This window comes from Phialemonium atrogriseum, assembly GCF_030411735.1.
Source record: "Phialemonium atrogriseum strain 8032-3 unplaced genomic scaffold QBC33scaffold_10, whole genome shotgun sequence".
Classification (NCBI taxonomy): Eukaryota; Fungi; Ascomycota; class Sordariomycetes; order Cephalothecales; family Cephalothecaceae; genus Phialemonium; species Phialemonium atrogriseum.
Window position 1 is genome coordinate 124,472 of NW_026848147.1, and position 22,770 is coordinate 147,241.

The following is a 22,770-nucleotide window of genomic DNA, read 5'->3' on the forward strand; positions in this document are numbered from 1 at the left end:
TATGACGGGGCAATCCGTGTCGTCAATTCCCAAATGAAGCGGAGGTTATGCAAAAGACTTCATTCGCGACGAGTCTCTGGAACAGAACAGGGCAGCCTCTAAGATGCGGCGATTGACGGCAGAATGCGTGGACCCTGCGTCTCACCTGACACCGTGCGTTGGACCGGCTAGGGAAGCGTTTACTGCGGGTGGTTAGCGCGACCAGCACAAACGCAAGACGGGGTTGCTCCTGCCATTGGAAAGCATCGGGACCTCTTGGAATTATTGGAACCACGCAACGCGCTTGCTTCGATCGTTTCCCCACAATCCCATGCTGCCTCCTGCACCTCTGCATTATCTTCTTGCAGCTAGCATCCCGCCCACCGAGCCCAACACCCGTCTTGTCGAATCGAGGGCGCAAGCCCAACACGTCCTCAAGCATAATAATAGCCTCCGGCGAACCTCGTCAAGTCGCTTCTCACCACACATGTCGCCACCAGACAGCCATACATGCCCTGCCCTACACTAGACACTAGACACGCGTTCCTCTCCGCATTACACGTAAACAAATAAACACATTCTCTGTCAACCCAACTCTCCATCTCTCCACTGTCCACTCAAGCACCTCCAAGTCACCCCGTCAAGAGTTCTGTCCATGCGACTTAGTATGATGCCGACTGCGAAGAAGAAGATGGGGTCAATGGGCATGTTTGTTTCAAGACATGCCGATGGCCCCGTCAGTGCTCCCGCCAATGGCCCAGCCAGCCCCAGAGTTGGGACGACAACAGCAGGCCCCGCAGCAGTCGCGACTCTGCAGCCATCGCCGCAGATTGTTGTGTCCCGCCAGGAGATCGCGGCTGCTGCCAAGATTCCCGTGCCGAGGGGGGGACGATTCGCCAACCAACCAGTCCCAGCTTCCAACATGAGCCCCCCCGCACAACACTACCACCCAATGCAGCGGGGCAGGGGATCGTCAGAGACCGGTCGAGACGCTGGCCACTCCCAGAATGGCGGCGGCATATGGGAGGACTCGACCGTGGCCTCCATGTTCGACGAGACCGACAGCAGAGGGACGTCCGACAGGCACAGGGGTCAACATGGAAGACACTACAGTGAGAACACGTACTCGAGGCCGCCCCAGTTTGAGCGGCAACGAAGCCACGACGACCATCTCCCCTTCGTCATTGGAGAGAACGGCATGCTGAAGGTTGTCCAACAGCCCGCCGCTGTGAATGGGAATGGGCCCAGCGCCACGACCTTAAATACCAGTGTCCAGAGCGGCATAAATGAACAACAGCAACAAACCTCGCGCCCGGAAGCCTCTTATCAAGATGACCGCCACTACGAAAATACCCCCACCAGGAACAACAACACTCTCCGACGCACCAAGCTTCCCCATCGCGACGCCCGCGAGGCAAAGCGCAATTCCTTCGTAGAGCGACCTGAAGGCGGCAATCCCGTTGACGGGGGTCTGAACGGCTCCCCAGGAAGGCGGTCTGATAAGAGCAGCCGCTTTATCGAGGCCAAAGTGGAAGACGCCTTGCGAGAACGCGAACGGCAGCGAGAACGAGAGCTTGCGCACAAACGCTCGACAGTCTTTGAAAATCTCACTCCTGTCGAGGAGCCAACTTGGAACACCCAAGTTGCTGTTGGTATGCAGACTGCGGAGGTTACCACGGACGATATCAGGGAAGCCCTCCACCACACGCCACGCGCTTCACGGCAGCTGCCAGCCATCCAGAACAGCTTGCAGGGAAGCCCTCTTGCAAGAACTCCCAGCCGCCGGCGCGACAAGGCAATCGCAACCAGAAAACGCCGACTTAGCTTGGATTACAACGACGCGGAACTCAACGCCATGAATTACGCCGATCTTCAAGGCCAGGCTTTCGACTTTGATCCGCAAGCGGCCGCCCTGCAGCAGACATCTGGCCCAACTGGGGACAGCATTGAGGATAAACTGGAGCATTATAAGGACAAAGATAGCATCGACCAGCACCGCTTCTTTGCCCAGATCTCCTTGCAAGACTGGGAAGCCTCGGGCGACTGGTTCCTCGAGCAGTTTAGCAGCGTCATGCAGAGAATGAAGACGTCGCGGAAAACCAAGCGAGAGATGATGGTCAAGTTCGAGAGTGAGATCTCAGCACGGGAGGAGGCGGTTCGAGGCAAAATCGAGGGCATAGGTCGCACTCTGCAAGACATGAAGAAGGAGGGCCAGAGCATGATGCAGGGCAAGGACGTCGAAGTCTGAGCACATGGAGTCTGGTCACAATCATCCCAAAAAAGGGAGGGGGGAGGGGGGCTGTACTCTACAGAAAACGAACCACTTTGACGGTGTTATCAGGCGCTTGATTGATTACTGCCTAGGCCAACTCAGGGGCCAACGACGGCACGAGCTACCATTATCGCTACGACTGAACGACAACAGAACTATACGACGTTTATGACGGAACGGATGGGCGGGAGTCAATGCCGCATGCATTTGGTCATGGAGCTACAGTATCTTTGTTTTTCTCTATTCTCTTCTCAACGGTGATAAAACGGGTCTGTTCAATATAGATAACTATGTAGCTGCAACGGGTAGCTATTTCTGCTCAGGGAGCATGTCACAACACGATCTTGTCCTGCACGGTCCGATCTTTCCCGACGACGAGCCGCAATTGACTGCGCGGGCGATGCGGGAATATGCCCGCTCTCACCTTGTCGGAAAAGAGCTCATAGGCCGGGTAATAGGCGTCGACGAACTTGACGACCTGCTCGTCGGTCATGCCCGCGCCGCGCTCACTCCTCAGGGCCTCCTCCTGCTGCAGGCGCCAGCCGTAGACGTATTCGGTGTCGGCGGCGTCGATGTGGATGAAGGCGTCGAGCAGGTCGGTGAGGCCGTCGTAGGCCCTCAGCTGGTCGTTGACGAAGAACAGGTGCTCCAGCTTGTGCCGGTGAAGGGTCCGGCTGGGCGCCCGCCACTTGGCCTCGATGGAGGCGTGGTCCAGCGGCCGGAAGCCGACGCACCAGCCCTCGAGGATGGCAACCTCGACCTTTGGCTGCCCGGGCCCGTTGATGGAGACCCATTCCGACTCCGGCGCCCGGTCGCCTAGGCCCGAGTAGGCGGACTTGTCGTACTGCGGGATGTGCGCCGGGGCGCCAGAGCAGAGGGCGTCGAAGAACCGGCGCGCCAAGGCGATGTCGTGCGTGCCTGGCCGGGGAGGAGAGGGACATGTTAGAAAGGTGGGGTTCCCCCCTTATTTCTCTCCTCTCTCTCTCTATATATATATACATATATCGCCGCCGCGAATGAGAGAGGATTTGGGGGCCCAAGAAATCCAACTCACCTGGTTCTCCCCGATTCTGGACCAGGGCATTGTCCGGGTGGGCGGCGGCCAGGGCGAGCTGGTCGGCGTGCCTCAGGTAGAAGTCGTCGATGCTGACGACGAGGGTCTTGAGGCCCTCGCGGTCCTCGAGGGTCTCGGCTAGGGCCTTGACGAGGGTCGTCTTGCCGACACCCTGCACGCCGTTCAGGCCGATGATGAAGGGCTTCGTCGAGTTGGAGGCGCGGTGGAGCTTGAGGCGCTCGAGGATGAAGGGGATGCAGATGGGCGACTTATCGTCGATTGCCCGCGACTGCAGGGCGACGTCTGGGGTGGCGGCCATGTTTGCTGAACATGACGATGCCGAGAGAGCCCTCGAAATAATTTCGAACCCTTCTTGTGGGGTTAGTACATCTTTTGTTTTCCTTACTCGGGCTGGCGTCGATAAAGCCGGCCGATGGATGGCCTCGTCCTCCGCTTTCGCAGCGGCCCCGTTTTCGCCATGGCTAAGTGTGGGGAAAACTTGGGGAAAATTGGAACCTACGGTTGGAGTACAATACAGTTCGAGGACGAGCGGCGGATAGAGGGCTTTCTAGTGTATATCGAATTATGGTTTGTATGTCGGTGGAGACCAGGGACCTAGCTGCCACCTCGCAGCTTGGAGACACTTGACTCGTTTGGAAATGCGATCCCAAAGTCAGTGTTGCATGTGATCACTCCCATGCAGAAAGGTACCTTTGCTACGACATCGTGCTGCATGACCTCACTACCGACAGCGTAGCATGTGAATTTGTGGCTAAATTAGTATTAGCGCTGTCCTGCCACCCCGCCTCTCGGCAATGCTGGGCGTGCAGTGGAATGTGGCCTTCAGAAAGCCGTGCGGGCCTCGGCTTAATTGGAGCATAACCAAGGCGTAACCTTGCCTACCGAATCGGCCGATCCTACGCATGGTATTTAGATATGCTTAAAGAGCAGTATATGGACTCTGCAACTTCAACCCAACTGCTGATTCTCTAGATCTTTTTTTATCTCTCCTCCTCCCCTTAAGACACCAAGACCAATCTTCACCTGTTGTTGTTCTGCATCTTTCTTATCTCAGACACACCCATTCCCCAATGGCGGACCAATTAAGATTCGACGGCCAGGTGGTTGTCGTAACTGGAGCTGGCGGTGGGCTGGGAAAGGCATATGCCACCTTCTTTGCTTCACGCGGAGCCAGCGTTGTTGTCAACGATCTCGGCGGCTCCTTTAAGGGCGAGGGTAACTCCACAAAGGTGAGCATGACTACCCAGCCCTTCCTGGTCTCCAGGGCTTCGTCTCCTCGTCCTCGTACCGTCTACTAACGGCCCCACTTCACCAGGCTGCGGATGTCGTCGTCAACGAGATCAAGGCTGCAGGCGGCAAGGCCGTGGCCAACTACGACAGCGTCGAGCAAGGCGACAAGATCATCGAAACGGCCATCAAGGCCTTCGGTCGCATAGATATCCTCATCAACAATGCCGGCATCCTCCGAGACATCAGCTTCAAGAACATGAAGGACGACGACTGGGACCTCATCTTCAAGGTCCACGTCAAGGGCTCCTACAAATGCGCTCGCGCCGCCTGGCCACACTTCCGCAAGCAGAAGTACGGCCGCGTCATCAACACGGCCTCGGCAGCAGGCCTGTTCGGAAACTTTGGCCAGACCAACTACTCGGCGGCCAAGCTGGCCATGGTTGGCTTCACCGAGACGCTGGCGAAGGAGGGCGCCAAGTACAACATCATCTCGAACGTCATCGCACCCGTGGCGGCGAGCCGGATGACCCAGACCATCATGCCGCCCGACCTCCTGGAGCTGATGAAGCCCGAGTGGGTTGTGCCACTCGTGGCTGTCCTCGTCCACAAGAGCAACACGGACGAGTCGGGCTCCATATTCGAAGTCGGCGGTGGTCACATCGCCAAGTTGAGGTGGGAGCGCTCGAGCGGGCAGCTCCTGAAATGCGACGACACCTACACCGCGGGCGCCGTCCTGAAGAAATGGGATCAGGTTATCGACTTCTCCAATCCTCAGTACCCGAGCGGCACTAACGACTTCGTGACTCTGCTAGAGGAGTCGCAGAAGTTGGGCCCGAACGATAAGGGGGAGAAGGTCGACTTCACCGGCCGGGTTGCCCTCGTCACGGGAGGTGGTGCTGGCATTGGTCGGGCATACTGTCTGGCCTTTGCCCAGAATGGCGCTTCCGTCGTTGTCAACGATTTGGTCAACCCGGACGACGTCGTAAACGAGATCAAGAAGATGGGCGGCAAGGCGGTTGGTGTCAAGGCCTCCGCCGAGGACGGTGACGCCGTCGTCAAGGCTGCAGTTGATGCCTTTGGCAGGATCGACATCGTCGTCAACAACGCTGGCATCCTCCGGGACAAGGCGTTCACCAACATGGATGATAGCCTGTGGGACCCAGTTATGAACGTGCACGCTCGGGGAACCTACAAGGTCACCAAGGCTGCCTGGCCCTACTTCCTCAAGCAGAAGTATGGTCGCGTGATCAACACCACATCCACCAGTGGTATCTACGGCAACTTTGGCCAGGCCAACTATGCGGCTGCTGTAAGTCACCTTTTCGTCGGAAGCCTTCCAGACAAGGATCACCCGCTAAGAAATAACGTCTAGAAATCTGCCATCCTGGGCTTCTCTCGGGCCCTTGCCCTCGAGGGACAGAAGTACAACATCTACACCAACGCCATCGCCCCCAACGCCGGCACGGCCATGACAAAGACGATCTTGCCCGAGGAGCTTGTCCAAGCATTCAAGCCCGAGTACATCGCGCCGCTTGTCCTCGCCCTCGCCAGCGACAAGGTGCCCAAGAACCCGAACGGCGGGCTGTACGAGGTCGGCAGCGGCTGGGTCGGTCAGACCAGATGGCAGCGGACAGGAGGACATGGCTTCCCCGTCGACGTGCCCCTCACCCCGGAGGCCGTTGTCAAGCACTGGAAGGACATTGTCACCTTCGACGGACGCGCAGACCACCCGGAGAAGACACAAGACAGCCTGGAGAAGATCATGGCGAACATGGATAACAAAAGCTCAAAAGAGGTATGAACTGGTTCCATGATCCATCCCATGATGTCAGGTCAATGTATCTCCGACGAAGAACATGTATCATTGTACCAATATAGTCTAGTATTTCACAGTCGTTAACCATTTGGCGTGTGTAGAGCAAGTCCGGTTCAGTAGGCGGTAATCAATATATCGACGCCATCCAGAAGGCGATGAATGCCGAGCCGATAGGCACCGAGTTCAAGTACGGAGAGCGCGACGTGATGCTCTACAACCTGGGCATTGGCGCCAAGAGGACTGATCTGCGTTACGTCTTGTAAGACCTTCTTCCCCTCACATTCCCATCTTATTTGTTCGGGTAGGCTATTCTGGGGCAATGTGGCTGACGCAGACCAAACAGCGAGGGTGCCGACGACTTCCAGGTGCTCCCCACCTTTGGCGTGATCCCCCAGTTCGACGCGGAGCTGCCGTACAGCATGGAGGACATTGTGCCCAACTTCTCGCCCATGATGCTCCTGCACGGCGAGCAGTACCTCGAGATCCGCAAGTACCCGATCCCGACGGCGGCGCGCCTCGTGTCCAAGGGCCGGCTCCTCGAGGTGGTGGACAAGGGCGCGGCGGCGGTGGCCAAGAACGGCATCACCACGTACAACGCCGAGACGGGCGAGGAGCTCTTCTATAACGAGACCACCGTCTTCCTCCGCGGCTGCGGCGGCTTCGGCGGGCCCCCGAGGCCCCAGGACCGCGGCGCCAGCACCGCCGCGAACAAGCCGCCCGCCCGTCTGGCGGACGTGGTCGTCGAGGAGAAGACGACCGAGGAGCAGGCCGCTGTGTACCGGTTGAGCGGGGACTACAAGTGAGTTTGACAGCGTTCTTATTATGTTGTCCCTTTTCCCCGGCCTGTATAGTCTAGACTGCACAGTATATGGATGTCATGTTTTGCTAACGAGATACCCTCCCTCACATATAGCCCCCTCCATATCGACCCTAGCTTCGCCAAGATGGGCGGATTCAAGCAGCCTATCCTCCACGGTCTCTGCTTCTTCGGTATCTCCGGGAAGGCTGTTTACGAAAAGTACGTTTTCAAACCCCCATCCCTAATTACCTTGGCTCTCCCTCCTTCCTCCCGCCCTGGCAAGGATGGGTGGCTATGAGAGTAACTTGGAGACTGACCGGTGCGGCCAATAAATAGGTTTGGACCCTACAAGAACATCAAGGTCCGCTTCGCCGGCACGGTGCTGCCCGGCCAGACCCTCGTGACGGAGATGTGGAAGGAGGGCAACAGGGTCATCTTCCAGACTAAGGTCAAGGAGACGGGCAAGCTGGCCATCAGCGGCGCTGCCGCGGAGCTGGTCTAGATAAGACTGGAGAAGGAGAAGTATGTGGTGTCAGTGTTCCATATTATACGTCGAGAACTGTCCCCATTAGTCCCCGCGGGGGTGGGAGAGATGATGCTATCTTTGGGGGACGGCCATCCCATCCACCACATTGTAAAAAAGTATATAGCGCTGAATTGGAATTACGTCGTTGTATTCATTCCTGCCTCCCTACTACCTAACGAAGTAGTCTAGTCCTGGGTATAGTTTTTCACATCCCTTCCCATCGCAATGTGCCGTCGCCTGCCGATGCGAGTATTACAAGCCAAACCAGCCAGTCATGATCCGTCATGATCCGAGAAACAAAAAAAAGAGTCTCTCCCATTATTGCTTCCACGATGTCGGTAGATCCGAAGATCATTCCTCCCCTTGGGAATTTCGCATACTTCCTACGCCCAAAAATATGCAGGAAAAGGAAAGCAGAAAAGGGAGAGAGGGAGTAGTTCTACAAGATCAAAACAGTACAACAAGAAAAAGCAAACAACCCAAACCCCCTTCATACAAACAGATTCTCGACCAAGATATCAAACACCTCCGGCACGGAAGGCCACCTCCCAGCGAGTAGGGCGGAACGACGGCCTGCGGCACCTGCGCCGGCGCCGGCGTCGAGCAAGGCCTTCTCCGCGACGGCGTCAAGGCCTTCGGCGCCGCCGGCGCCATCGGCTCCATCGGCGACGCGGGCCTCGCGCCACCTGCGCTCGGCGTCGGCGCGGGCGCGCTCGAGGACGAGGTCCGTGTCCTCGGACTGCCACAGGTTGCACCTGTCGCAGCGGTCGCAGGGGCGCGGGTCGCCGTCGGGGCGGAAGTGGTCGCAGAAGTGGCGGTAGCCGACGTCGGGCCCGTCGGGGTCGGCGGCGCCGCCAATGTCCTTGCGGCAGACGTAGCACATCTTGTAGCCGCACGGGCACGTGAGCTTGTTGCAGCCGGCCGTCTTGACGAAGGACGTGTTGCAGCGAGGGCACACGCGCTTGACCGCCATGCTCATGGCCGTCTCGACCTGCGTGCGCAGCGCCACCAGCGCCGACTCGTGGCACACGTGCACGTCGGCCCATTCCTTGCCGCACGAGAGGCACGACGTGCGCCGGCAGTGCGGCGAGCCGCACGTGAACTTGAGCCCGCGCTGCCGCCGCCGGTGGCGCACCACGGCCTCGCGGAATTGGCCCGCAACGTGGTCGCCGACGGTCCGCCGCGAGCTCAGGAGCACGGCCGCGAGGGAGGAGAGGAATATGACGGGTAGCAAGAAGGGGATCATGCCGATGCAGAGGACGAGGAAGATGAGGTTGTAGACATTGTCGGCGCGGAGGCGCAGCTCCGACTCGCGGAGTGGGAGGTAGATGTCGTCGACCTCGGCGTAGGAGCAGAACGGGCAGCGCACCAGGGGCAGGTCGCTGGCCAGCAGGCTGTGCTCGGCGAGGCGCTGGTCGAGCTTGGCAAGGACCTCGGCCCCGCCCTTGTCCTCGAGCATGGCCCGCTGGATGTGGTCGGCGGCGATGCGGCCCTCGCACTCGCTCGAGTCCACGGCGGGGCAGACGAGGGTGCCGCTCCGCGCGTCGATGTTCCGCCGCCAGCCCTGGCCGAAGACCGCCTCCTTGATGGAGTGCTGCACGCAGCGGTGGCAGATCAGGTGCCCTTCGGCATTGCACGAGGTGAACTCCTCGAATGTGGCGCTGGTGAAGCAACAGGCACAGTCGTGCGTGCTATCCGACGCCTCGGCCTCTGTGTTGTTAAGAGACATGGCCAGCGACCGATCATTCTCCAGCTGGGAAGCCCGCGCTCGTTCCCTCACCGGGGCTATCAGGTAGTCGAAGAGTTCGCGATCTAGCTCGGGATTTCCGGTCGATTTGAGACAGGGGATAATGGAGCCGTGGCCCGAAGATTTCCACACCACCAGAGGGTGGTTCTCGGCTTCGGAAGACGAAACGGGCTTTCTGCGCAGGAAAACCGAGGATATGGCGAACGACCAGGATTTGGCCGAGAGGTCGACTAGGGTTGGGCGGGCGTCGAGGTACGAGTAGTTGAACTCGGCGAGGACCGCGTTGATGGTCGGCCGCGACAGACCCTTGAACTCTTGCCAGGCCAGAGTCTTGGCGGCGTTCTTGTACTCGGGGCTCCGGAAAACTTCGCTGTCCTGGAGAAGAGAGCCCCCTCCTTGCCTCCGGGTGGAAGCACGCTTGGTATTAGAAGATTGTGTTTCCCCAGCGACGCGCCACCTCCCCTTGACCCAGGTAGCCTTGTTCTTTAGCAGGGCGTCTGCGACCAGAGCCAGTCTCGATTCGCCGTCGAAGCTCGATAGCATCTCTCGGAAGACGTCGATCTGGATATCGGGGAATACAGCAGCCAGGGCCTCGAGGCAGTTATTGAGTTCCCGCAAATCTGGAGTGTCGGGATCTAGAGGCTGCAGGTGTGCCTCGTCTGATAGATATTCGGGCCGTGGTGGAGAGTCCCGACCCTGGTTGGAGCTTGACGAGGTCAAGGCTTCAGTGCTTGCAGAGGGGCTCTTCTTCTTCTTCTTGACCGCAGTCGGCCGGGTGGTGCGATCGGTCGAGAGGCCGAGGAGTGCTGAGAACACCATCTTGCTGGCTGTGACCTGTCGAGAGACAGCATGCTTTGCTAATAGGTCGGATGGCTCCCAGGACGGGCTAGCATTTGTATTGTTGATAGTCTGGGTTTAACCAAACTTTGGCCGATTGCACAAGGTTTCAAGTGTGAAAGTAAAATAGTTGATGAAGCAGTCAGTCTAGAAGTGAAACCACCAGGCAATTTGTTGGGGTCCGGTCCCGCACACCTCTACAGCTTGGACGGGTGAACCATGTTGCCGGATAAGCCATGGCACGGTAGGTGCCACGCCAGACCAAGATCGCGATAAGGATAAGGATTGCAATGAGCATCCATGATTGAGACAGCAAGCTACCTAGGTATCTATCTACATTTAAGTAAATAGGTGTTGAATAATCTCTAAGATTTTATGTTCATTCGAGTCTGACCAGCAAGCACAATTGCCTTCTCGAAGCAGGCATAGGCATATACGGAATACATAGGCCAAGGTAGACAGTGCTGCCTGGCCATCACTCACGCCATTGTTGCCACAAGACTCTGGTGCCGAAGGTCGGCCTCTGATTGCCCATTTTCTTTTTTAGCTCGTGCAGCCAGGGACAATGTGCTCGTACAGAAGTCGCGGTGAGACCCCAACCCGAGGAAAGCTTAGGAGTGGGAATACGTAAGCTGGCCATGCTTGGGCCAGAACCCCATTCTTTGGATCTTCAATTATCTGATTGCTGACCTCCAAGGCACGTCCTCATCCTAGCTTGGATCTTGGCCAAGATAGAAGTGGGCAGCTCACAGCACACAGCTGACAGCTGACAGCTGTGGGATTACATGCATCGTATAGGCAGTCAATGGCTGCTGACATTGAAGCCAGCCTTACAGAGTAATCTGTACAGAATACTTGAGGGGAATGGTTGCCATTGCTAGACAGAGACTGGCCAGGATGCATGGATGTTTCCATGTCCATGATCCCTGATCCATGGGGTGTATGGATATACAGAGAGAGGGTGCCCGAACCGTCGGGCACAACCAAGTTAAAAGCTAAGGTACCGCATCGCTGTCCAGGTAACACCCCAGGCGGACAAACCGGAGATTGAATCACCACTCAAGCTAACAAGAAGGTGCATAAGTTAGTAATTCCATTGCTCTGAGCTATCAGACTACCGTCCCACCGTCCCACCATCCCACCATCCCACCGCCCTTCTGAGGTGGCAGTCGGATCCTGGAGACATCATTTGTACCTGCCTTGGCCTGCAGATGGAGTTTCCAGTCACCAGCCCTGCAGCAAGCCGTTCCCTCATTCGACAGCAGATGCCTGCCTTAACCAGGGCTTGGCAGTTGGCCCGCCATGTCTTAAGCTCACCGACTTTATCGAACCCAGGCACAGGCACAGGCACAGGCACAGAATCTGCGTCCATACTTTTTTTCTTTGTTCCTTTCTCTTTTTAGCTGGTTCCAGGAGATGCAACCCAGACCCAAACTAGAGGAGGAGCCAACCAGTCGTAAATGGCTGGGAAAGGGAGCTGAGGAACCACTGCATCCATCCATGGGATCGACGAAGGATATAAAACCCCAGAGACCTGGCATACATCTTGGTGGCCCCTGTTTTTTCTCACCTGCATCTTGGTGTTGATGTGTACCGACCAACCCCATCCTAGGTAGACCTTTTTTTTATACCTCTCTCTCTCTTCTCTTTCTCTTTTCGGCTTTCGTTCTTTTATGTTGCCTCCAAAACGTCCTTCTTCGGTTTACCTCATAAACCCCTTCTTAGCTGGGGTTCTCAGTGTCACCTCGAGTGGTTGAGAGAATGGACTTGTTGCCTGTTGAGCTCCTCCGTCTGATCTTCGAGCACTGTGATCCGCCTGCAGTGCAAAACCTTCGCCTGGTGTCGAGTACTCTGGCCAATGTGGCCTACGACTATCTCATCCCGCCTCACTTTTCCTGCGTTGAGTGGAGAGACGACATCAAGAGGTTGCACTCGATATCGAGCCATGCCCGCCTGCGGGGCAGTATCAAGTCCGCCACCTTGAACTTCGCCAGGGTCGACGAGTACAACACCCGCCACGCCTCCTTCTTCCAGCACTGGCTCACGGAGCCCGAGGAGCGCGATAACATCCTGCGAGATGCCTGGGTCAAATACTATGAGATGGAGGCCCGAGGCCGCGGGCTCCCTTCGTTTGCCAGCCAGTCAGCCCTCGTCGAAAAGTCCTTCAACCAGCTTCCGAACCTCAAACATCTCGAAATCACCTACACCAAATGTCCCTACGACATTCCCATCCTGAGCGAGGCCTTCCAGGTACGGAGCTGCATGCGATGGGACCGGGGCCAGGCTTGCAAGAATATGAACCTCGTCGTCTCGGCGATACAGAATGTGAAGCTGTCCTCACTCACCGTCGACCCCTTACCGCTGGAGATCTTCAAGGCTGCGGGGGACAGGAAACACTGGTTCGACTGCGCCCGCTCGTTCGCCGGACTATCTCGGCTCGATCTTGCCATCGACTCGCCGAGCACTTTGCTCCCCCAGTCCAAGTTCCGGGCCGTCAACGGGCTCGGCCACGTCCTCCAGTTCTCGCCGCACCTGACGCATCTGTCACTCAGGTTCCACAGTTACCACGCGCCCCGCGAAAAGTTCACCCTCTCGTTTCGCGCCATGTTGGGTGACTTGACGTTCCAGAAGCTCACGGACCTCAAGCTCGAAGGCATCAGCTGCGCCGAGGATGACCTGCGCTCGTTCCTCCTCAGGCACGGGCCGACTCTCGAACGGCTCCGGCTGGGAGGAAAAGGCCTCGCAAAGCCGTACGAGGCCAGCATCGGCGGCATCCACCTGTATGACGGCTCCTTCAGGTCCCTCTTCACGTCGCTGCGGGAGAAACTGCCGCGGCTGCAGCGGTTCCACATGGAAGGGGACATCGAGGCCGGGGAGATCATGACCAGCTCTCGCGAGCGATACAAGTTCCACGCCATCACCACCGACGACTGGGAGGAGGCGCGCCTGGAGGGCATGCGCCCGTCGCGCCAGAGCGTCGACTGTCGAGAGCTCGAGAGATATCTTGTGCAGGGCGGGGAATATCCGAAGCTTGTTGTCTCAGGTGAGTGACGCAAGCCATTTCCCCTCCCGGTCGTGGAACTGAGGGAACTCAAGGTGGCATCACCGGCCCCCCAGGCTGCAACCCGTCGTCGTTGAACGGGTCCTGAATGGAGAGATGGAAGTGGGCTGTACGTTGTTTTGTAACAACAATAGAACAACAACGGGATAATTCCTAATGGGGCTTTTCTGTCAGTCAGGGAGGCCAAGGCCCGCTAAGGCCTGGCTGGAATGCTGAAGGGGGTGGGGTGGGGGGAAACGCGTTGTAAGAAGCGAACCGCGTCTATTCGTGACAGAGCTCAGGGGGCTTGGGCTCTGCTGTTAGAAGATATACCCCTTGGTCTGCAAAGGGATACCATTGCAGACCGCAAGTTTGGATTGCAAGACAAGATTGAAATGGGACAGGACCAAATCTAAATAACTTCAACCTCATCTGATATTATTTGACGCCGTTTCCTTGGCGCGCTCACATTTGCAGCCAACATGGACAGCCAACCAGTGGATGCTCGTCTCCGCTGAGACCTGCATCGTCAGGCTATTCATATCATCCCTTTCGCGCGTGTGGCGGTACTTAGGGCACGGCGAGGGGGAAGAGGCTGGCTGGCTGCCCAGCGAGACAGTCAGGGGACTGCGCTGCCTTGGCTGAGTGAAATGGGGAGAGACATGCATGAAGGTCGAGCGCAGGAAAGGAGGCGAGGGCTTCAGTCTGCTAATACGGGCCGCGCCGTTCAAGGACGGACGATGCTTTTTTGCATCGCAGCTCGTGGGCAGCTGGCTGGAGCGTCATAAAGGGGTTGTGCCCGGTGGCGAGGCTATGATGGTTGATATTTAAGTCTTTCCGTGAGAGGGTGAGCTGCGGGTTTGGGGAGATGGGGTGGGAGGGTGAATGGACGGGTGGCTCGGTGGTTCGGTATCTGGGGTCCCCTATTTTCTACTTTTAGACATTCATGTAACCCGTTGATGGAATTCGGGGTCCTCTAGGCTCTGTGCCACCAAGAGGTGTAGACTTGCAGGACGAAGGAATCATAAGGGGTTGATCCAAGTTCCTCGTCGCATGGGGATCGTCGGCTCCATTCGACAATGGAAGAGCCCAAAAGCATGGTCGAGATAATCGTGCTGCAGATGTATCGATTTCAGCCAGCCACACAGCCCAGATTTCGCTGCCTCAGTGAAACGAATGGCGTCGTCCTCCCCGCTGTTCCTACAGTGGGTGTTGATGCCCTAGAATTCCTTGATTAACTGTTGTTTGGGATAGATGCCTCGGTATCTCGATACCCACATCTCAATCGAAGGGCTTAAATTCGTTAAGAAACTTAGGTACTAGATATAGTCCCAACAATAGAACCCCTACATACACCAAGGCGGAGCTTCTCGCCAAAGCCTACATAGTAGAACTTCTCCGGCCCTTCCATCAAAATGTGACACGGACAAAGTGCCCGATAGAACCCGGTGGCGCCCAAGCCATGTACGATGGGCGATCCACGGGTTCGATTCTAGCCCTCCTGGAACCCAAATCGGGACAGGGACAGTGACAGGAACGGGAACGGGAACTTGACAGGAACAGGAGGTACCTGGTAGTATGATACACTAGTGGACGGGGCCTCGAGAACGTAGACTATCCCTTTTCGTGGGGATTAGCAACGAGCTGCTCGAGTCAGCTTGGGATCTTCATGCTTGACCGTGGCAATCGCGCCCTCCCGCCCTTCCGACCTGACTTGGATGCGGCTTTGAAGATGGAAACTCCGTTAGTTAGCCTTTGACTGGAATGGAGCGAATTGATGACAAAATTTTTAAAAAGAGAAAACTCGAGGAACCCCCAATGATGACTATCCTTTTTCTATTCTCTTGCTTTTGTTGACCTTTTCTTCCTTCTTTTGTTTTCTTTTGTTCCCCGATCATTTCCCCATCCGGCCCCCCAAAGCTGTTCTTGCCGCTCCTCCTTTCCGCCGTCACTCTCTATCCAGTTTTAATCGCGATTCCCGCCGCAGTGCTGCATCCGCTGGCGCCACCACTGGACTTTGTTTTGACGCAGGTTTTCAATTAAAGTGTAGGTAAAGAAAGGCACACCCGCACTTCCGCACTTCGGAAGTTGTTAAAACTTTTATTGAGATACTATATTTTCAGGAACCGGACGAGACGCATCTCCCGGCTGCCCACCATCCCCACCTCCCACACTTTCGAGCCCCAAGCATCGGTTGCAGCAGTGCGGATTACGAACCTAGCAATAAACTTAGTTTCCACCTGCATTGCTAACGTGCAACCCAGAAACCGAAAGCGATACCACCTGGGCCACCTCCCCCAAATCGAGCCAAAATCGGCAGCCAACTGCCCATTTCAGCTGCCTTTTGGTGCCTCGGCATACACTACCCGGCCCCTGCTAGCGTCTGAATGATATCGGGGCGGCTTTTGCAGGCAGCCAAGCCCAGCTAGCCTGGGCTGGGATTTTCCCACTCTCATTCTCGCTTCTCGCTTGACAGGCCTGACGTCGTCCCCGCCACACGTCACACCTGGGTTGGGTCCCGGCCTCCCCCGCTGGGCTGGATGTGTTGTGCAGCTTGCTTTTTGCGACCTCCACAACTATCCGTTGCGGGTACCTGCTCTGGTTCCTCCCCTCTTGCTCGCCAAAACCCTCCTCCCATCTTCTTGTTGTCCTGGGCAGGAGAAGGCAGAGAGACTCGAAGCCCACCATGCAGCGGGTTTCGGCTCTGCTCCCGTCGTGGGACAAATCGAAGCCCAATAACAACACCACCGGTCACAAACACAGGCCCAGGCCGTCACTTGCATCCTTGGAGAAGGTGTTTGGATGGGCCGACAAGAGCAACACTCCAGCGAACCGTAACAGCTCTCCAGCAGCGGCTGCCACTGCGACTGGTGCCGTGCGCTTCGGGAGGGAGACATACTGGCCTACCACTCTGGACAAGGAATGTGACAAGGCAGCTCGCATCCTAAAGTCATTCTGCAGTACGTGCAACCACTAATCTATCGTCGTCCGAACTTGGGCAGCAGGAACACCACTAACATCTCCTGATCAGCTGATGGCTTCCTCGCACAAGAAGACCGGGGCTCCCGGCCATCGAGCCTGACAACACCTCCGACTCCAAAGCAAGTAACGAAAAAGATCCCTCCACGGATAATACAGAATGCCGTCGGCCTGGCGATATTCTCTTGCATGCGCTCCGGCCTCTGGATGTCAGGCTCCGGTGGCTCGGGAATTCTGATAGCCAGGAAGGCTGACGGCACATGGTCGCCCCCTTCGGGCATCCTGCTGCATTCGGCCGAGGTGGGATTCGTCATTGGTGTCGACATCTACGACTGTGTCCTCGTCATCAACAGTGTCGCCGCTCTGGAGATGTTTACTCGGCCCAGGACAACCCTCGGCTCCGACGTCAACCTCACTGTTGGGCCCCTCGTCACCACAGGATTGCTGGAAAACGATCTCAAATGGAAAGAACTGAACAACACCGTGCTTACATATCTCAAGGCTAGGGGCAAGCATCAGGACGTCCGACTGGACGGCTCGTTTGTTACCGGACGAGGCAACGAGAATGAGCGGTTCTACGCCGGTAATGTCGACGTGCTGGATATCTTGGCTGGCAACATCAACAAGAGCATACCCGAGACCCGACCGCTGTTTGAGGTCATCAAGGCTGCCGAGGGAAGAACAGACTTCGACGCGGCGCTCATGGACCTTCTCTCGCAGCAGCCAGCCCCCGGCGACGCCATCATTGAGACCCCCAGGCCCTCCCCGTTATCGCCGCCCCGGTCGCCGTTTGGCATTCCCAATTTAGAAGACCCCGACCCATTTGGCGTGATCGCCCTGGAGATGGCCGGCCTTGAGATCAGGGAGGCCGGCACTCGATTACGGCCTCAAAGCAGTCAGTTCGAGTATAGCCCCGCCCCGACGAGCCCCGTGTTCAGCAAATTCAGCCGGCAGAGTACCGACACTTATATTTCCAAGAGTAACAGAGGGAGCTTCATGTCCAACAAAACCCAGGCCACCGCGGTGACGGATGCCTACACCCAGACCGATGATGCAAACACACCGGAAACCACGCTTAGCCATAACAACAGCGATGACGGGCAGGATAGGGGCCCCGAGAAGCTTCCCACAGTCATGGAGCCATTTGAAGTCGATTATACACAGATAGACACCAGCCCGATTCAGCACCTCAATACACCGGACTCGGTGGAAACGGCAGGTGCTGCAAACAGGTTGAGCACTCGGAAGAGCGAGCCTATTGTTGGCCCGACGACCTCATTGGATGGTGCTGCCGACAAGGAATCTAACACGTATCCCGAGGATGAGCATGACCAGGATGCAGATGATGAAGACGAGGAAGATGATGACGAGGAGGCTATTGTATACGAGGTCGTGACTGCGGCGCCAGCAACTCGAACGACGATCGCGTCCACCCAAGTGACCCAGGTCATTCACGCCAAGGGTGCCCTGGTGACCATCCCCAAGCGGATTCCACCGCCGCTACCACCCAGGAGCCCTGCACGGACGTCTCGCGCGAGCAAGAGCGAGTATGGCGATGTCTCGTCACTGAGGAGCCCGCTGCGAAACTCTTTCCAGTCAGCAGACATGGCGTCGGAACGCGCGCCAACTCCGGCGATAGACGAGATTGCCCTTGCTACAACTGCTTCCACTCCGGTCTCCGAAGTTGCCACAAAGGAGTCAGAGGCTGAGCAGACGGATTTCCAGCAGCAGCACCGCAAACAAGCCTCTTCTGTCTACACCAACAGCGAGAAGAGATGGAGCACGGGCAGCAACCACTCTCCCCCCACCCCGGTGACCGGGGAGGCGGCCTCGTCATCAGCCGAGGGGGAGTCGGAACGCGAGCCCAGGACTCCGAAGGCCGAGATTGGCGTTCGTTCGGCAACGAGCCAACCCGAGAAGTTAGACAGCGAAGGCCAGGTGGGCATCCTGTCGCACAATGGCGATTCGAACACCATTCCCGTTGCATGAGAGATGCTATGATACCACATTACACCCGCCTGACCCACCTCGATCATTGGGAAAGGGGGTGTTCCCGGCTACGGGATTTTTCGAATTATACCCGGGCTGACGGTGTTGGATAGCCCCCGTTTAGGATCGGCGTGCATTGGAAGAGTCATGCCCGATCGATTATAATTGTTTTCTTATTTTTCGGAGTTAGATATGGCCACATTTTTGTGCCGAACCGGACCTGGATTGGGCAAGGAAGGTATGGGCGTTTTGATGCGTCTCCATCATGGTGCAGGCACGGGGATCGCTTGCTGTGGCTAGGGGCGTAGGAAGGCCACCTTTCATGGACACATTGTTGATAAAGAGTAACGTTAATGTTTTAGTCGGGGTCGAACCAGGCCGAAGCGGTCGGTCGGTCGGTCGGCTGGGGGCTTATGTGTATGATCTTAGCTCGAACCAGTGCCATTGCACTGGGGAAGCATTACTATAGAGATATGATACTATTTCCAGTAACGGGAACTCTCGGTGCAAATCTTCAAGCCTGCCGCTTTGAGAGGTTGTTAATTATAGCTCTCTATGTTACTCCCAAGTGAGCAGACTCTGAACTGATGCTGAGCTGTAATTGCAATAGATGCTGATATACGGACAGGTAGTACCCACGTAGAGTGATGACCTAGACTTTAGTGATTAATTAGTGACAAGTTCAGGTTGGTTCAGCTTCCGTTGTGCTCTTGCTTACGTAACCGCCTGGAACAAACTAGGATTTTCGCGGTTCTGACAAGCGCGTCTGTCCCCCTGCGCGACTGGAAAGCGATTCCCCCAAGCCAAAAGATAGCAGCCAATTGTGTAGCCATACACTAGCATATCACAATGGCAAGTCAGACGGGGAAATGGCGCGAGGACCAGATCCTCGTCATCTGCCCCGGCAGCCAAACCACCATGGCCCAGCTGGGCTGCGGTGAACTGACGCCGCCGGCGTACCGCATCCCCACCCGAATGTTCAAGGACGAGGAGACAGGGGGCTGGAGACCGTACCACACGGAGAAGCGCAAGAAGCAGCGGCCCTCCAACGGGGTCGCGGAGATCAATGGAGCCCAGGATGCGAAGAAAGCCGATGGTGGTGATGATGAGTGGGAGTACATCGAGGATCAGGACTCGAGCGAGGGCGCAGTCTATCCTCTCCAAGGTACGTGTCGTGACACAGAAGCACGCATTCAATGGGGCATACACGCTGACCTGGCCGCCCACCTTACATAGCCGGCCACATCACCAACATGGAGGCCTTCCTCGCCTTCCTCGACCACGTGCACGGCATGCTCACCAACACCTACCACAGCACCCCCATCATGCTCATGACCTCGCCGCAGTGGACGCGACACGACTGCGAGGCCGTGGCCCAGTACATTTTCGAGAAGACCAAGACGCCGGCTCTATGCATGATACACAGCGGTATTGCGACTCAGTATGGCTTTAAGTGGCCACACCTAACCGTGATCGACGTTGGTTTCGAGAAGGTCGACGTCACATGCATATACGATAGCAGAGTGGTCAACCACAAGAGCGTCGGATGGAGCTCCGACGAGAAGAAGGCCATCAGCGGCGGCGAAGCCTTGACCCAGAAGCTCCTGGGCCTGTTGAAGGACAAGGGCTTTAGCTATGAAATGGCGGAGAAGCTGAAGAAGAGCCCCATCTGCGAGGTCCTTCCGTATACCCCCGACAGCCCAAACCTCATGGACCTGCCGACCGAGGCGGCGGGGGTGTTAGGTCCTTCCCAGGCAGCGTCAGGCAGCGCGGAGGGGCCAAAGACTGCCGAACTGTCGCAGCTCAGCGGTCCTGCCGGGGATGACGACGACGAAGACGATAAGGGCGTCGACGAAGATGGCGTGCTCGACGTGGCCAACATCGTGGCGAGCGGGCAGACGCGAGAGTTCCTGGCGAAGAAGGAGAGGGAGAGGGCGGAAAAGGCCAAGTTGGGGAAGAGGGCCAGGGAAAAGGAGGCCGCCGATGCGGCTGCCGCGAAACCGACGCGGCTGCCCAATTCCAAGAGGACCCGGAACCTGTTCCACTATGAGGAGATCGTGGAGGAGGATGTTCCCCCCAAGCCAGCACCGCCGGCAGAGAAAGAAGCCGGACCCAAGGATGTGGAGATGGCAGACGCAGCCGGCCAACAACCAGCGCCGGACCAGACTAAGGAATCCGAGGGCGATGTGCAGAAGACGGAGGCGAACGGTGAACAGCCGCAGCCCTCCGAGGCAATGGTCTCGAAACCTGAAGAAACCCCAGCCTCGGATCCTACGGCGGCGCCGGCACCACCCGCCGCCGCCGCCGCCCCAGCCCCAGAGCCTCCGGTACCAGAGCGCCAGAACAGACGCGTGCGCCGGGATATCGAGGTCGGGCTGGAGCGATTCCTCTTCGCGGACCGGGTCGAGATCGACCGCATCGTGACGGCCATCTACCGCGCGGTGCAGGGCATCGAGGACATGTACATGCGCCCCGCGTGCTGGGAGAACCTCGTCTTTGTCGGCAACGGGGCGCGGCTCCGCGGGCTGAGGGACAACATCCTGCAGACGCTCAACGCGCGGCACCTGGTGTCGCCCAGCTCGGCGACCATGTTCACGAGCGAGCTGCCCAGCAACCTGGGGACGCCGAGCGGCACGGGGTCGCAGACGCCCACGAGCCAGTTCGCGACGGGCGCGCTGCCGCACCAGCTGCCGACGACGAGCAGCGTCAACCCGCTCCTGCAGGCGGCGACGACGGCCGGCCTCGCGGTGCCGGCGCCGGCGGGGGGCGCTCCCGGGTCGAACGCTGGGGACGCCGGCGCCATGACGAGCCACCACTTCCACAGCCAAACGCCGACAGCGATCAAGCTGGCGCAGCTGCCCACGTACCTCACCGAGTGGGCCAAGCACGGGTTCGAGGAGTCCATGTTCCTCGGCGCGCAGGTGGCGGCGAGGCTGGCGTTCTGTATTCACAACATGGACGCCCAGGGCCAGGAGAGCCAGAGGCTCATGAGCCTGAATAGAGTGGACTATAAGTGAGTTGAACCCCCCCCGGTTGCGGCTGGTAAAGATGTTGTCAAAGAATTACTTGGACTAACCGACCTCATTCGTTTGTAGTGAACTTGGCCCCAAGGGTATCCGGAACCACTCGATGCTCGGCTAAGCTGGGCGGAGGTGCGGTCCGATGTGCTTAGGTTTTGTTTCGACTTGATTTTTTCTGGTAGGGTCTGATACCCTTGTTGGAGTTTGTGAGGCCGAAAAAATGAAATAAATGGCCTTCTTGATACGAGACGGGTCTTTGCTTGGCGTGGTGGTTGGTGGGGAGGGATCTTGCGCCATGCCGGTGGGTATGTCAACTCAAATCCGTGTAACTTGAGGCAACATTATCTAGCTAGCTACCGTGGTGGCTACGTAGGTGTGATGCCGAGGTAGGAAGATAAAAACATCATAAACAGCCATGAAACCGACGTAATGTGAAGCGGAGAGGGACCGAAGCTGGGCAAGCAACCAACTGGTCGTGACAGAAAAAGAACCCGCATCCATAGGGCTGGATATCGGGAGAGCGACCGGGGGGCCACGTGGTACCCACTCCTCACCGGCACCGTCCCGGGATCTTGTTCCCGTCCCAATCTATTGTGATGCAACCTCTTATGCACCTCTTCTGCACCCCTCTGCACCTCCTCTGCACCTCCTCTGCAAGCTCCCACGCCAATCCACGTGATACACTAGACTGAGTCGACGAGCCATCCCTCGATGTGAGTCACTCCTTCCGGGTAGGACCTCGTTGCGCCGGATCCTCTCTCGTAATGCAAACGAGTCCTTCAACTTGGTTAATACCCACACGCACCAAATCCAGACGCCATGTCGGATAGGAAACTAATCAGCTCCGGCTCGCCTTTTGAGGCCCAAATCGGGTACTCCCGAGCCGTCGTCTCCGGCGAATGGGTCTTCGTGTCCGGTTGCACCGGGTACAGCCATGACACCCCCCCTTCCCTTCTCCTCTCCCCCCCAAAAAAAACTCATCTAGCAAGGGCTCACAAAACCCCGAACCAGGTACGACTACAAAACCGGCCTCATCTCCGACGATGTGGCTGAGCAGGCGGAGCAGACGCTGCGCAACGTCGACGAGGCCCTGGTCGCGGCCGGCGCGGGCGTCGGCGACGTCGTCCGCGTGCGCTACATCCTCCCGGACCGGGCCGACTTTCCAAAGACGTGGCCCGTCCTCCGGGCGTGGCTGGGCGGCGCGAGGCCGGCCGCGACGATGATCCAGGCTGGGCTGATGGAGGAGGTCATGAAGTTTGAGATCGAGGTCACTGCGAGGAAGGGCGCGGCTGGCTCTTCGGAGCCGCCGGTGTAGGGCTCTGGTTGTTGAAGGCCGAGAAAGGGGGTTATGAAAACGTGGTTAGGGGTGGTTTAGCATCAACAACGCATCACAAGAGTCCCCGTGATATAGGATGTAAGGAGCAAAGGTCTGAAAAGCATTGCTCGGTCGGCCTCTTTGCC

General features: G+C 57.5%; 7 protein-coding genes across 7 annotated transcripts; 5 read left to right on the plus strand and 2 right to left on the minus strand.

Moving 5' to 3' along the window:
• The first annotated feature begins 528 nt into the window (after positions 1-528).
• Positions 529-2,492, plus strand: QBC33DRAFT_39673 (extracellular mutant protein 11-domain-containing protein). The gene has a single exon (XM_060424114.1). The coding sequence runs from the start codon at positions 635-637 to the stop codon at positions 2,225-2,227; it is 1,593 nt and encodes a 530-aa protein (XP_060284195.1). The 5' UTR covers positions 529-634; the 3' UTR covers positions 2,228-2,492.
• QBC33DRAFT_535879 (putative d-glycerate 3-kinase) lies at positions 2,464-3,995 on the minus strand. The gene is made up of 3 exons (XM_060427656.1): positions 3,826-3,995; positions 3,306-3,674; positions 2,464-3,169 (listed from the first exon to the last, which is right to left on the minus strand). The coding sequence occupies exons 2-3, from the start codon at positions 3,622-3,624 to the stop codon at positions 2,583-2,585; spliced, it is 906 nt and encodes a 301-aa protein (XP_060284196.1). The 5' UTR covers positions 3,625-3,674; positions 3,826-3,995; the 3' UTR covers positions 2,464-2,582.
• An 85-nt stretch (positions 3,996-4,080) lies between these two features.
• QBC33DRAFT_535886 (peroxisomal hydratase-dehydrogenase) lies at positions 4,081-7,881 on the plus strand. The gene is made up of 7 exons (XM_060427657.1): positions 4,081-4,555; positions 4,642-5,865; positions 5,929-6,351; positions 6,474-6,631; positions 6,716-7,171; positions 7,286-7,390; positions 7,508-7,881. The coding sequence occupies exons 1-7, from the start codon at positions 4,397-4,399 to the stop codon at positions 7,671-7,673; spliced, it is 2,691 nt and encodes an 896-aa protein (XP_060284197.1). The 5' UTR covers positions 4,081-4,396; the 3' UTR covers positions 7,674-7,881.
• Positions 7,882-8,187: 306 nt separating this feature from the next.
• QBC33DRAFT_577662 (uncharacterized protein) lies at positions 8,188-10,263 on the minus strand (the record flags this gene model as incomplete). The annotated part of the gene is made up of 1 exon (XM_060430997.1): positions 8,188-10,263. One exon carries the CDS (start codon positions 10,261-10,263, stop codon positions 8,188-8,190), a length of 2,076 nt encoding a protein of 691 aa, XP_060284198.1.
• Positions 10,264-11,847: 1,584 nt separating this feature from the next.
• QBC33DRAFT_40610 (uncharacterized protein) lies at positions 11,848-13,441 on the plus strand. Its single transcript, XM_060424116.1, has one exon. The coding sequence runs from the start codon at positions 12,043-12,045 to the stop codon at positions 13,330-13,332; it is 1,290 nt and encodes a 429-aa protein (XP_060284199.1). The 5' UTR covers positions 11,848-12,042; the 3' UTR covers positions 13,333-13,441.
• Positions 13,442-16,007: 2,566 nt separating this feature from the next.
• On the plus strand, positions 16,008-21,430 carry QBC33DRAFT_577664 (SH3 domain-containing YSC84-like protein 1; the record flags this gene model as incomplete). Its single annotated transcript, XM_060430998.1, has 8 exons — positions 16,008-16,281; positions 16,353-17,857; positions 17,897-18,238; positions 18,922-18,933; positions 18,986-19,114; positions 19,151-19,454; positions 19,526-21,302; positions 21,385-21,430. 8 exons carry the CDS (start codon positions 16,008-16,010, stop codon positions 21,428-21,430), a joined length of 4,389 nt encoding a protein of 1,462 aa, XP_060284200.1.
• A 489-nt stretch (positions 21,431-21,919) lies between these two features.
• QBC33DRAFT_40401 (Endoribonuclease L-PSP/chorismate mutase-like protein) lies at positions 21,920-22,746 on the plus strand. Its single transcript, XM_060424115.1, has 3 exons — positions 21,920-22,022; positions 22,124-22,235; positions 22,321-22,746. The coding sequence occupies exons 2-3, from the start codon at positions 22,129-22,131 to the stop codon at positions 22,622-22,624; spliced, it is 411 nt and encodes a 136-aa protein (XP_060284201.1). The 5' UTR covers positions 21,920-22,022; positions 22,124-22,128; the 3' UTR covers positions 22,625-22,746.
• Positions 22,747-22,770: the final 24 nt, after the last annotated feature.

What these genes read in the sequence shown, in the direction of transcription:
- QBC33DRAFT_39673 (XM_060424114.1), top strand. Translation starts at nt 635, where the DNA reads ATGCGACTTAGTATGATGCCGACTGCGAAGAAGAAGATGGGGTCAATG.
- QBC33DRAFT_535879 (XM_060427656.1), bottom strand. Translation starts at nt 3,624, where the DNA reads ATGGCCGCCACCCCAGACGTCGCCCTGCAGTCGCGGGCAATCGACGAT. An exon ending in CCAGAATCGGGGAGAACCAG is followed by an intron (nt 3,170 to 3,305) that starts GTGAGTTGGATT and finishes CTCCCCGGCCAG; the next exon opens with GCACGCACGACATCGCCTTG.
- QBC33DRAFT_535886 (XM_060427657.1), top strand. Translation starts at nt 4,397, where the DNA reads ATGGCGGACCAATTAAGATTCGACGGCCAGGTGGTTGTCGTAACTGGA. An exon ending in GCGAGGGTAACTCCACAAAG is followed by an intron (nt 4,556 to 4,641) that starts GTGAGCATGACT and finishes CCACTTCACCAG; the next exon opens with GCTGCGGATGTCGTCGTCAA. An exon ending in ACTGATCTGCGTTACGTCTT is followed by an intron (nt 6,632 to 6,715) that starts GTAAGACCTTCT and finishes CAGACCAAACAG; the next exon opens with CGAGGGTGCCGACGACTTCC.
- QBC33DRAFT_40610 (XM_060424116.1), top strand. Translation starts at nt 12,043, where the DNA reads ATGGACTTGTTGCCTGTTGAGCTCCTCCGTCTGATCTTCGAGCACTGT.
- QBC33DRAFT_40401 (XM_060424115.1), top strand. Translation starts at nt 22,129, where the DNA reads ATGTCGGATAGGAAACTAATCAGCTCCGGCTCGCCTTTTGAGGCCCAA. An exon ending in TTCGTGTCCGGTTGCACCGG is followed by an intron (nt 22,236 to 22,320) that starts GTACAGCCATGA and finishes ACCCCGAACCAG; the next exon opens with GTACGACTACAAAACCGGCC.